General features: G+C 27.9%; 1 protein-coding gene across 1 annotated transcript; it reads left to right on the forward strand.

Annotated features, from left to right (window-relative positions):
• The first annotated feature begins 9,322 nt into the window (after positions 1 to 9,322).
• Positions 9,323 to 10,970, forward strand: LOC102587494 (probable receptor-like protein kinase At1g33260). The gene has a single exon (XM_006348267.2). The coding sequence runs from the start codon at positions 9,365 to 9,367 to the stop codon at positions 10,736 to 10,738; it is 1,374 nt and encodes a 457-aa protein (XP_006348329.1). The 5' UTR covers positions 9,323 to 9,364; the 3' UTR covers positions 10,739 to 10,970.
• The last annotated feature ends 2,277 nt before the right edge of the window (positions 10,971 to 13,247 follow it).

The following is a 13,247-nucleotide window of genomic DNA, read 5'->3' on the forward strand; positions in this document are numbered from 1 at the left end:
ATATATATATATATTTATTTAATTTTCTAATATAAATGCAAAATCTACGAAAAAGCTACTGGATTCATCCGAACTCAAGAACCTCCACCTAGCTCCGTCTCTTAAAACACATCATATATTCATCCCATATCAAAATCACCACAAGGTGTCCAATTAAATTCTTGTACAGTAGACAGAAGATGACAGCTAAGTTAGTTGATTATTCAATTTCAGACCCATAATGAAAAATAGCGATAGATAAAGCTTTAAAGTATTAATTTCAGGGTTTGCTTTTTTCAGTTCAATCAAAAATATGGAATTTGTATTTGATAGATTTTAAGTAATTGATAGTTATGAATATGAAAAGGAAATAGCAACGTCAATTGCGGAAAAAAGCATTCTTAATATTAATTATTCTCTATTTTAATTTATGTGAAGGTATTATTATTTGGAGAAATAAACAATATTTTCAAATTATACTTTCTCATTTTTTATATATAATATTTTGAGTTATTAGCTCGATTGACTACTTTTCGTGTAATTTTAAGTATATTAGTTTTGTTTGATAAATTTATAACTAATATTAAATATTTTAATTTAAATAATTTAAACTACTTCATATAAATTAAAACGAGATTATTATTTATTGCTCCGACAAATGAAAAGATCAAAGATGACAAAAGAAAAAAATTGAATGGGAGTCACTGCACAACTTTTTCAAAGTTAATTAGTAGAAAGGGAGAAATTCCTTGCTAATCTTTTAGTTTTTGTATGGATTTGACACCTTGAGCTCATATTAATTCTCTTAATTTAGTTTAGGGACCAAAACATATGAGAGAGGTAAAACCTCTTTATCTCAAATAGTATTCAAATTTTCTAATTAAAATTGAAAGAATTTCAACGTTTACGACATCTTTTGATGATTATATATAAACCTAATATCTTCTTTGGTCACTGAAAAAAATTATATAATTAAACTAAATTAGTTACGCATTTATTGCGCTAACAAATGAAAAGATGGGAATATGACAAAGAAAAAGTTAGATGGGAGCCATTGCACGACTTTTTCAAAGTTAATTAGTGGAAAGGAAGAGATTCGTTGCTAATCCCTTTAGTTTTTATATGGATTTGACATCTTAAACTCAGATTAATTCACCTAATTTAGATTTGTGCTCAAAAGATCTAATCAGAGAGGTAAAACGTCTTATCTTAATTATTTTTTATTTTAAACTATTAAATTCAAAATTTCTAATCTAAGAGTGAAAACATTTCAATGTCTTACTAATTTCAATGTGAAAATTACTCTATACATTTTAATTTGTTTGTCTTATTATTATTTTTAGTTCGTTTTAAAAAGAATATATTTTTTTCTTTTTTGACAACTCTTTAATTTCAATTTTTCACATTACATATTTAAAATCACATGATTAAACGACATTTTGATACATTCTACATACTTTAGCTAACAACCACAAGATTCAAAAAACGTTCTTTATTTTCATGAACTCTATGTCAATTGTCAAGTCAAAATCAATAAACAATTAATTAAAACAAAAAAAATTGAATTTTGAGCCTATAGTTTAAAAGTGTAATGAGTTTAATAATAAAAACTAAACTCGTACAAAAGATAAATTTTGAATCTACCTCTTCGTACTAGTAAATCAATCTCGATAAAATTTTAGATCTGCATGGCCTTCTATTGTTGTTGTGTTGTTGGTCTTGATTGAGAATAACTTTTTATTTGGGTGGAAAAAGGCTAACTCTTTAAGACAATTTTCTTGGTCAAAAAACATGCTCAAACTTCATGTGTCCTATATGATAAACGTGGTTTGTTAAAGTGAAACTTCATTCATTCTCTATACTTTTATTTATTTATTTATTCAACAAAACAACAAATAAAATGAAGATTAAAAAAAATTGGGAAGAATTCGATGTATGATATTTTTTGTCATTTGTACAAAACCTAATCCAACATTTTCAATATTGTACGCGGGATGTTTGTCACGATTCGTTAGACTCTTCTTGATTTGGTTGGTACCTCAATGATGAATATTAGAAAGAAAAAATATCAAGCAACTAAAATATTGAAAAAATTAAATATTTCTTATTTAATTTGCACTTAGGGATTAAGTTTTTCTTAAAAAGAATTGAGATCATATAAGACTTCACATGTTGAGTTTATTGGTCCTATACTATATTGTGTACACTTCAGTGGATAAAGTTAGACGTACAAAGGAGTGTTGAGTTTCCTCCCTTGATTATGAATATGATTTGAGTTAGGTCAAGATTCATTTCATTATCTGGTCGCACATTACACTTTCTCAACATTCTTATAAGGATTGAAATTGCACTGACCACGTACAACTTTATATTATTCAATTTTTATTTTGTGTAGTCGGATTTAGGATTTCAAAAATAAGGATTACCAAACAATACAATTTTCACTAATAACAACAACAATAATGTATTTAGTGGCGTCTAAAAAGGATGGTGAGTACGGAGTTTTACCTTTACCTTGTGAAAGTAGAGAGGTTCTTTACGATGGATCATTGGCTTAAGTAAAGCATATAAAAATCAGTATGAAAAATAAATACAATAGTGAAGAAGTCATATTGAAAATAACGGAGAAAGAACAAAAGCAACAACAAATAAATATAGTAACTTAAACAAAGAAAATATAACATGTAACAATAAAATCGAAGAGCAGATAACAACAAAGTAACATTAATAATAGTGTTAAGAAAATTAGACAATGTTCGACTACCTACTAATCCTCTACCATAATCTTCAACTTTCATAATCTCTTAGTTAGAGGTCATGTCGTCGATAAATTGAAATAGTAATCGATTATTCACTATTTATTAAATATGAAAATTATTATATAAATAAGTTTATGAAATTATTTTAACTATATATAATATGTAGGTCATTCGAAAGTGATTGCACCGACGCCAATAAAAGTGCATTTATATGAGTAATAACTATTCACAGAGAAAATACTTTATAAACTAAAGTTTATTATGCAGTGACACACGGAGACTGATTGACTATGGATTTGATGGGTTTAATAACCCTCATAATAAGTTTCGATATAAACTATAGTTATGCATAAAAAAAATTAATTAAATAAGAGTAATTAAAGTACATGAAGAGAACTTTCAAAGAGTAAATCAATCAGGTTTAAATCTTTGATTCAATAATAAGCATGGTAGCGTAAATCTTGGAGATCACATTTCAAGTTCTGACTCGTACAAAAAGAAACCAACTTAACTTTATTAGGTAACTCTATTTAATATGTGTCCCGTTAGGAGGTAGTAAGTACTCGACTAAGAGGATTGAATTCAACCCCTTTAGGCCTACTTATCTTCACCAAGGTCCACTCCTACTTATATACCTTCACATATACCGTTTAAATAGGTGTAAAAAATGATTTTGGTGTTATATAAACAAGATAATTCCATTTGTTTAAGGCATGACAACGTTCTTGCCTTCAGATTCTGTAAAATTCAATAGTTTTAACATATCTATAATTATGCTTCACAATTCAATTAATATATACAATAATTCATTGAAAATTATTAAAATGACTTTTTAAGAATCTAAAACTCGTAAACTTAAAATCAAACTCCGTCATTTGGCATGACTCACTAGGGATACCAACCCAAAAGAATTTTGAAAAAAATAATAAAAAATAGACACAAAAGAAAAATAGTAGCGCCTGTTGAGATGTCACTATTTAGTTGAGTTGACCGTAAGATCCAAATCTTCATTATGTCTGTCTTCATGCCTTGTATAGACTTCTTTTCCTTTTATTTTAATTACTACTTACCCCCTGAAAACTATGTACTAACTACAATTATGAATTATTAATTGCAATTATTTAGTCAAGTGTCCACCCCTTTTATGTTTAATAAACTTAAATTAGTCATTTTCCCATTCTTATTAGTCCAATTATGTTGATTTGATTGTTAATCATGACTAATACTTTTTCTGTCTCCATCTGACACGGTTTAATTTACAAAAACTTAAGAAAGAAGGGAAGAATTTTGAAAATAATGATTTATAACAAATTTTAGATATTTATGTAATCATTTTATTAAGGGTGAAATGAAAATTTTAAAGTTAAATTCTTTCTTTTTAATTATTAAAATATTACATTTTTTAGACGAATTAAAAAGAATGAGAATACTTCTTCCTAATTCTTTTATTTTTCATTTTAAATAATAACCTTTCTTCGAAATAATTGCACTAATTGTTCTTTTACTTCTTTACAAAATATATTTATGAATAATCTATGGTATTAGTTTTCTGAAAAGCCTACCTCTCTTCAAAATTAAATTAAAATATGGGAGTTACTTCCTCGGTCCTCTTTTAGTTGTCATGTTTCACTTTCGAAAGTCAATTTGATTAATTTTCAAAGTTAGATTAGATTACATTAATTTGATATTTTAAACTAAAAATTTAGATATTCAAAAACTATAAGAAAAGTACTATAAATTATAGTTTTTTGCATAGCTATATGATAAAAAAAATACATTGTAAAATATAAGTCAAAATTCTTATCGTTTGACTCTAAAGAGGAAATCATGACAACTAAAAAGGAACCAAGAGTGTGAGAGAGAATAGCAGTTAATTTAATCAAATGGTCCTTATAATTAGTGCTATTAAATGACTTTTACATGGATGTGCTAAAAATATGGTAGGTAAAAGACTATATAGATACTCTCTTCGTTCCTATTTATATGTCACCTTTCTAGATTTCAGTCCCTTAAAAAACTAGATAAGTTTACTATTATATCTTTTATTAGTGTTCTCTTAAAATCAAATTTTCTATAAATGAACATAAATTAATTTATTTTAATTAATTAAATTAATCAATAAACATGAATTAATCATTTAATTTTCTTATGTTGGTAAAATTCATACTTTCAAAACTAATAACTCTCAAAGGTAAAATAGGAAAAATAGTGTAATTTATATATTGATTTTGTGATATGACAAGTATTAAGGATCATTTATTTTTAGTAAGAATGACATATAAATTGAAACAGAGGAAATAACTTGCCAATAAATTTTATTTGGATGCTCAAATTATGACTTATTGAGCACATGAATTTAAAAAATCTTCTTCATTTTTTTTCTTTTTAAGTTATTACCCCTGAGAGAAATAATATGTGAAGATTATAAGATTAGAAATTAAACCATTAACAATAAGATAAAAGTTTTAAATGTCAACCAATTGAGCTATCAACATTTTGCTTCACAATATTTTAGTACTTTTCAATTTTTACACATAAAAACAAATTTTTTCTTATAATATTTGAAAATGACTAAATTTTTAGACAAATGCATACGGTTTTCTGGTTAATAGAGTAATTGACTTGGTAATATTGTTTTGAAATATAGACGCTGGATTTTTTATTTGGTAGTGTGTGTCACATTTTTAAAAACCAACAATTTTTTTGAAATTTTAATAAAAATGAATAGGTGAAAAAAAACGACTTAATTGGTATTCTAATTTTTCAGAAATCAATTACTCCTAATTGGTTTGATTATTTGATTTCCATTAAAGAAAAAGTGGACTCAAATTAAGCCCTTAATACAAGGAGTATAATTTATCATATTACTCCCATTTCCAAATTTACTCGTTCATATTTGATTTCACACGCTTTTTAAAAATCGATAATTTTATTATATCAGTCTTAATTATTCATTTAATAATGCTGAAAAATAAATTTGAAATAATTAAAATATTAATACTACAAATAAAATAGATATAAAATTATAAATTATCTTTTGATTTTTTACCTATATAGTACATAAACATGCTCTTTAATTTAGATCAATTGTCATTTATGCTCTCCAACTTTTGACGTGCTCAAATAAACATTTAAACATATATAAAATTGAACAAATAGATACATGTGTCCTAAATGATATAATACACGTACAACACATGTGTCAACTTATTTAATTTTATACACATACAAGTAAACATGCACACTCAAAGTTGAAGAACATAGACACAAGCTAAATTCAAGTTAAATAACATGTTTATGTTGTCGTGTTACGCTTTTGAAAGTCAATTTGATTAACTTTCAAAGTTAAATTAGATTACATTAATTTAATATTTTAAACTAAAAAATTTACATATTCAAAAACTATACGAAAAGAACTATAAATTGTACATTTTTACATATCAATATAATGAAAAAATACATCGTAAAAATGTTAGTCAAATTTTTTATCATTTAACTTTAAAAAATTGTAACAACTAAAAAAGAACGGAAAAAAAAAATATATTTAAATTAACAAGTAAAATCGAACATCTAAATTTTAACAGAATGGACATGAATACTAGGATGTGCATCAATCGGTTTGGTTCGGTTTTATGTATTATTAATTCGGTTTATCGGTTTTTGATTTTTAAATACACTAAATCAATAACAAATCAATACGATATTCTTTATCAGTTTTCGGTTTTTGGTCATTAACGGTTCGATTTCGGTTTCGGTTTACCCAATAAGAAAATGCTCATAAAATAAATATATGATTTCTCACTTCTCTAACAATTTGACACGATATAGTGAGACAAGAAAATCAGTTATATATGCTTTGATATAGTGAAACAAGAAATATAATGAGAAATTGCATAAAAAAAAGTAGATGTAGTACGAAGGCTACAATAACATGTTATAACCAAAACATAATATGAATTTTCTTATGTGAAGTAGAAGTACTATGACGTGTGAAGTATGTAGACCATAATATCTAGTTAAGTTAAATTATTAATAATTAATATTTATGAAGGGTATAGTAATAACTTACTATCATCTTAATGGGTCATCGATTTACTTTATTCAACACCAAAAATCAATACCAAACCGATAACCCAACAATTTTTTTTATAAAACCATTAAAAATCTTTTAACCCAATAACCCAATAACAATAAACATGAATTAATCATTTAATTTTCTTATGTTGGTAAAATTCATACTTTCAAGACTAATAACTCTCAAAGGTAAAAATAGTGTTATTTATATATTGGTTTTGTGACATGACAAGTATTAAGGATCATTTATTTTTAGTAAGAATGACATACAAATTGAAACAGAGGGAATAACTTGCCAATAAATTTTATTTGGATGCTCAAATTATGACTTATTGAGCACATGAATTTTAAAAAATCTTCTTCATTTTTTTTCTTTTTAAGTTATTACACCTGAGAGAAATAATATACAAAGATTATAAGATTAGAAATTAAACCGTTAACAAAAAGATAAAAGTTTTAAATGTCAATCAATTGAGCTATCAAAATTTTGCTTCACAATATTTTAGTACTTTTCAAATTTTACACATAAAAACAAAAGTTTTATTATTGCATAGGAGCGGGGTTTTACCCTGTGCGCACCCAAAGGGTAGCGGCTGAGGCTTTCCCTTGTCATCAAAAAATAATAATTTGAAAATGACTAAATTTTTAGACAAATGCATACGGTTTTCTGGTTGATCGAGTAATTGACTTGGTAATATTGTTTTGAAATATAGACGCTGGATTTTTTATTTGGTAGTGTGTGTCACGTTTTTAAAAACCAACAAATTTTTTGAAATTTTAATAAAAAGGAATAGGTGAAAAAAAACGACTTAATTGATATTCTAATTTTTCAGAAATCAATTACTCCTAATTGGTTTGATTATTTGATTTCCATTAAAGAAAAAGTGGACTCAAATTAAGCCCTTAATACAAGGAGTATAATTTATCATATTACTCCCATTTCCAAATTTACTCGTTCATATTTGATTTCACACGCTTTTTAAAAATCGATAATTTTATTATATCAGTCTTAATTATTCATTTAATAATGCTGAAAAATAAATTTGAAATAATTAAAATATTAATACTACAAATAAAATAGATATAAAATTATAAATTATCTTTTGATTTTTTACCTATATAGTACATAAACATGCTCTTTAATTTAGATCAATTGTCATTTATGCTCTCCAACTTTTGACGTGCTCAAATAAACATTTAAACATATATAAAATTGAATAAATAGATACATGTGTTCTAAGTGATATAGTACACGTACGTCACATGTGTCAACTATTTAATTTTATACACATACAAGTAAACATGCACACCCAAAGTTGAAGAACATGTGCAAACTGAATTCAAGCTAAATAACACGTTTATGTTGTCATTACGCTTTTGAAAGTCAATTTGATTAACTTTCAAAGTTAAATTAGATTACATTACATTAATTTAACATTTTAAACTCAAAAAATCATATATTCAAAAACTATACGAAAAGTACTATAAATTGTACTTTTTTGCATATCAATATAATGAAAAAATACATCGTAAAAATGTTAGTCAAAATTCTTATCATTTAATTCTAAAAAAAATTGTAACAACTAAAAAAGAACGGAAAAAATATATATTTAAATTAAACAAGTAAAATCGAATATCTAAATTTTAACAGGATGGACATGATTACTAGGGTGTGCATCGATCGATTAGGTTCGATTTGATGTATTATTGGTTCGATTTATCGGTTTTCGGTTTTTAAATATGCTAAATCAATAATGAACCAATAAGATATTCTTTATCTGTTTTCGGTTTTTGGTCATTAACGATTTGGTTTCAGTTTACCCAATAAGAAAATGCTCATAAAATAAATATGATTTCTCACTTCCCTAACAATTTGACACGATACAGTGAGACAAGCAAATCAGTTGTATATGCTTTGATATAGTGAAACAAGAAACATGATGAAAAATTGCATCAATAAGAGTATATGTAGTATGAAGGCTACAATAACATGTTACAACCAAAACATAATATGGAATTTCTGATTTGAAGTAGAAGTATTATGACGTGTGAAGTGTGTAGATCGTAGTGTAGAGTACTAATATATTGTTCAGTTATGTTAAATTATTAATATTTAATATTTATAAAGGGTATAGTAGTAACTTACTATCGTCTTAATGTGTTATCGATTTACCCAATAACTCAATACTAAAAACCGATATCAAATCGATAACCCAATATTTTTTTCTTATAAATACATTAAAAATTCATTTACCCAATAACATTTTTTCACTTCGATTTATTGGTAGGATCTATTTTTGCACTCCACTAGAAGGAAGTACTAAATAGCCTATTTTAATCAATTGTTGCCTTTCCGAGTCACCCCCTTCACATTTTTATAACCTTAAATAAACTATTCATTTTCCCACTTTTATTATTCCAAATCCTATTCCTACTACATTGATTTATTTATTTTTATTATGTCTCCACTTATATATATATTTTTTTCATCTGTATAATATATTTCTGTTTTTAGAATAAAAAAAAATCCCTTGTTGGATACTGTTGCTTCCATGGAAGCCTCACCTTCCAGCACTGTAAAGAGTAAAAAATTGTCAAATACTAAGAATTTTTCAAAATCAAACTACTCTACCCATAGAAATAGTCCATTTGTCTGTAGGTGGTGGGGTTCTTTGTTCACTTGTTCCTATTTCTTTTCTATATTTCTCTTTTTCTCCATTTCTTCCTCTTCCTCCTTTGCTTCATCAAAACCCTTACTAGCCACTCCACCGACGAAACACCTTTATAATACTGTTGATTCAACTCCGACCCATAACCAGAAAAATACATTTTACGATAACACAGTTTTTGTTGTGATTTCAGTTTTGGGTGTTTTGTTGTTTGTCTGCATTGCTTTAATGGCGTTGTTCAAGTGTTTGGGGTTCAAGTTAAGGCGGCGGGGTGGGGGTAGTGATGCTAGGGTTACTGGGGATTTGGAAGAAAATGTAAATTGTTCGAAAAAATTAGGGGTGAAGAGGCTATTTACTTGTGATGAGGTAGAGAAATTCACTATGAATTTATCGAGGTCGAGGTTGATTGCTTATGGAGGATTTAGCACAGTGTATTTAGCCCAATTTCCAGATTCAATGCTTGCTGCTGTTAAAATCATGGATTTAAGCTCTGAGCGATTTCAGAGAGTATACAAGCAAGAATTAGACATTTTGCTGCAAATCCAACACGAAAACATTGTGAAATTTCTGGGAAATTGTGATAACGGAGAAGAAGGTATGTTAGTGTTTGAATATGTTCCTAATGGAACTTTACAGGAGAAATTGCATGGCGTTGATGGTAGAAAATCACTTTCATGGAGAAACCGTATGGCTATAGCATTTCAACTTGCTAAAGCCATAGAATATCTCCATGACAAATGCCCACTCCCAATAGTCCATGGCGATATCAAAGCTTCAAATATTTTACTAGACAAGAAATATAACTCTAAGCTCTGCGATTTTGGGTCAGCGAAAATGGGATTTTCTTCCACAATTTTACCACCATCAGCAAATCGAATGATGCTTGGTTCTCCAGGGTACACAGATCCTCATTACTTGAGAACTGGCATTGCTTCAAAGAAAAATGATATATACAGCTATGGCATAATTGTTCTAGAATTAATTTCTGGATTCGAAGCACTTTCATCAGATAATGGAGAAAGATTAATATCAAAAGCTGGAACTATATTAAGGGATTCTTCTAAAGTTGCAGAAATGGTGGATTCAAAGCTTAATGGAGTTTATGATTTGGAAGAAGCTAAAGCTATGGTGTCATTAGCTGGATTTTGTCTTGGTGATTCACCAAGCCTTAGGCCTTCTGCTTCAGAAATATTGGATACTATAACAAGTAAAATTTCTTCAATGTCTTTTATGGTTTCTCATGATCAAAAAAGTTAAAAGATTGATAATTACTAGTATTATTAGTATCTTTAAAAAGATTGAATAACTAATATTCACTTTGAGTGCGATGATTTAGGTGAAATTTCTGTAAATTAATATGTATAGAGTGATTCTGTTTTTTTTTTTGTTTGAAAAAAAAAGGAGTTTATACTTGGTACTCATAGGGCAATCAATTCAGTTCAAGCAATTCCATGCTTGAACTTTGGAATTTGAATGGTTAGTTTTCTTCTATGGTTTCGGTTCTTATTTACTTGTCGAATATTTTTTATTTTAACTTTTTCTTTTACTTGTTATTTTTGAAAATTCTTTTTTTTTTTTCATTCAATTTTTTTGTTTTCTGTGCTACAAATTTATGGGGTGTAATTGCAGTTGTCAACAGTTAAGTTTTTTGAGTTTTCCAAGGTCTTCCAAGTCAATCTTGCAGGTTTACATTAATGGGAGGGCACAATGTCCCTGACACATGATTATTCAACTAAATGTGTAACTGACCTAATAGTCAATAAAAACTGATTGAAAATGATGAGGTCTTGAGATTTAAATTTTTGTAGATACTAGTTTCATTTTAGTTTGACAGGGTTAAAAATACTTTTTTATTTAACTAATTAAACGTAAATATCTCCTAAATTCTCGCCAAGTTTAGAAGCATTTTCAGCATTTTTCTAGATTTTTTATTAAGAGTTTCATGCTCCTACAATAATTTAAGATCATTTGTTATGTCATGTGACGGATCAGGTGTGCCAGTGGGTTCTAAGTTTACTTAGTCAAATAGAGCTATGTTTATAAGGGTGTCAGTAGTTCGGAGACAATACTAATAAATTATGTCGAATTCAGGAGTATTTTCAATACGTTTCTCTTTTTTTATTTGTTCAAGTTTTGGTAGACAGATTCATGCTTGTGAAAGATGGTAAATATTTGATAAAATTACTCGAGATATAGTATTTAAAGATATAACCTAGTAATTAATAAACTGATTGAGAAACATGAAATATTCAATTTATATCTCAATAGAGACAAAAAAAAACATTGAATGATTTCTCTTGTATTTTATGAAATTAGTCGAAGTTTGAGAAAATTGACTCGAAACACTACAATTAATTCGAAAAAAAAAAAGGTGTTCTTGACGCATCATAAATTACGTTCAAGAGAAGTGACCCCCCAAAAAGGGAGAAAAATGGCTCCTAAGCACATGATGGGAAACCACAACTATTTTATTAAAGATTCGTAAAGTAAAAGGCTAGCACGTTTATTATGTCTTTTAAGGCTTTTTAAAGCATCTAAAAGAATAATTTATATTATCAGCAAAATTATAAGGCCAATTGGATCATACCACTACGCCAAACTTTCAGCCATTGCTCAATGCAAAAGCCAATGTCCTTGCTTCTACTATAGAGTTCGGAGCGGACGTAGTAACAGAATCAGAAATTTTATTTCCAAATATGTTATAGAGTTTGGGATCGACATTGACGAAATCAACATAATTCAAATAATGTATCTTACAAAATTATGTTTTGTTGTTTGCCTATCGATAATTTCCTAAACTAGACCTGCTTAATCTATAATAGAACGTATAATCTATAAATATCTAAAATTATCTAAGTGGGAATAGCTTTCTTATCATTCAATGAGCATCTTGTAATTCATAAAAATTGGAGGCAATATAATCCTTATGTAAGGGCCATCCTATCTAACTTTCAGGCACTAAGATACGTTGCAAGCATGGATGCTATCATAAGAGATTCCCAACATATCATATGATTCTCATTCATGAAAATTTATGCTTAGAAAACAGACAGAGATCAAAGAGAGTTCAGTTGAACCCTTTTCCAATAAGTAGCTCTTCAACTCGAAGCCTAGTGTAACCGTACCATGTGTTTATATATGTTAAAGTCTACTATTGTCTTAAGTTAGAAGCCTAAATTTGCATTTTTTTCCCATGTGGGGGGACCTTAGGTTAGGCAAAGGCATGTGTTAACATTAGATGAGCAAATAGTAAAGCTTTTACAGCTCTTCTATACAATAATTGACAGTAGGTACCACTTCAAATGAGCTGCCTCTTCATTTCGACCACTTATTACTTCATCCACTTTGAATATGATTTTATAGAACGATAAGCAAAGCTTGGACCAGGAACTTTTAACAACGCATTATGAGGTTATTGGGAAATGAAGAAGGAACTAGGATCAGATATATGCGGGTTGAAAATAGGTTAAGACAAAAACGATCAAACACCTGACCCACCTATATTTAATATGGGTAAACAATGCATTAAATGCATGATAATGTAGATATTCATATAAGTTGTGATGGTCCGATGTTTGAATATATATGTTTCTTTCACATTAAAACATGTATATGTATACAAACATGGTCTTTTATGTTCGAAAAAAAAAACGATAGGGCGGAAGAGTTGAGGAGGAGAGAATTCACATTACAAAATAGAATTTTCCTTTACTGTGTGTGTGTGTTTTTTGGGTGGAGTGGGCGGGGGGGGGGGGGGAGGGGGCTT

Source organism: Solanum tuberosum, unplaced genomic scaffold (assembly GCF_000226075.1).
Source record: "Solanum tuberosum cultivar DM 1-3 516 R44 unplaced genomic scaffold, SolTub_3.0 scf00096, whole genome shotgun sequence".
Classification (NCBI taxonomy): domain Eukaryota; kingdom Viridiplantae; phylum Streptophyta; class Magnoliopsida; order Solanales; family Solanaceae; genus Solanum; species Solanum tuberosum.

Bases quoted from the DNA above. Each gene is read 5' to 3' on its own strand.
- LOC102587494 (XM_006348267.2), top strand. From the start codon at position 9,365: ATGGAAGCCTCACCTTCCAGCACTGTAAAGAGTAAAAAATTGTCAAAT.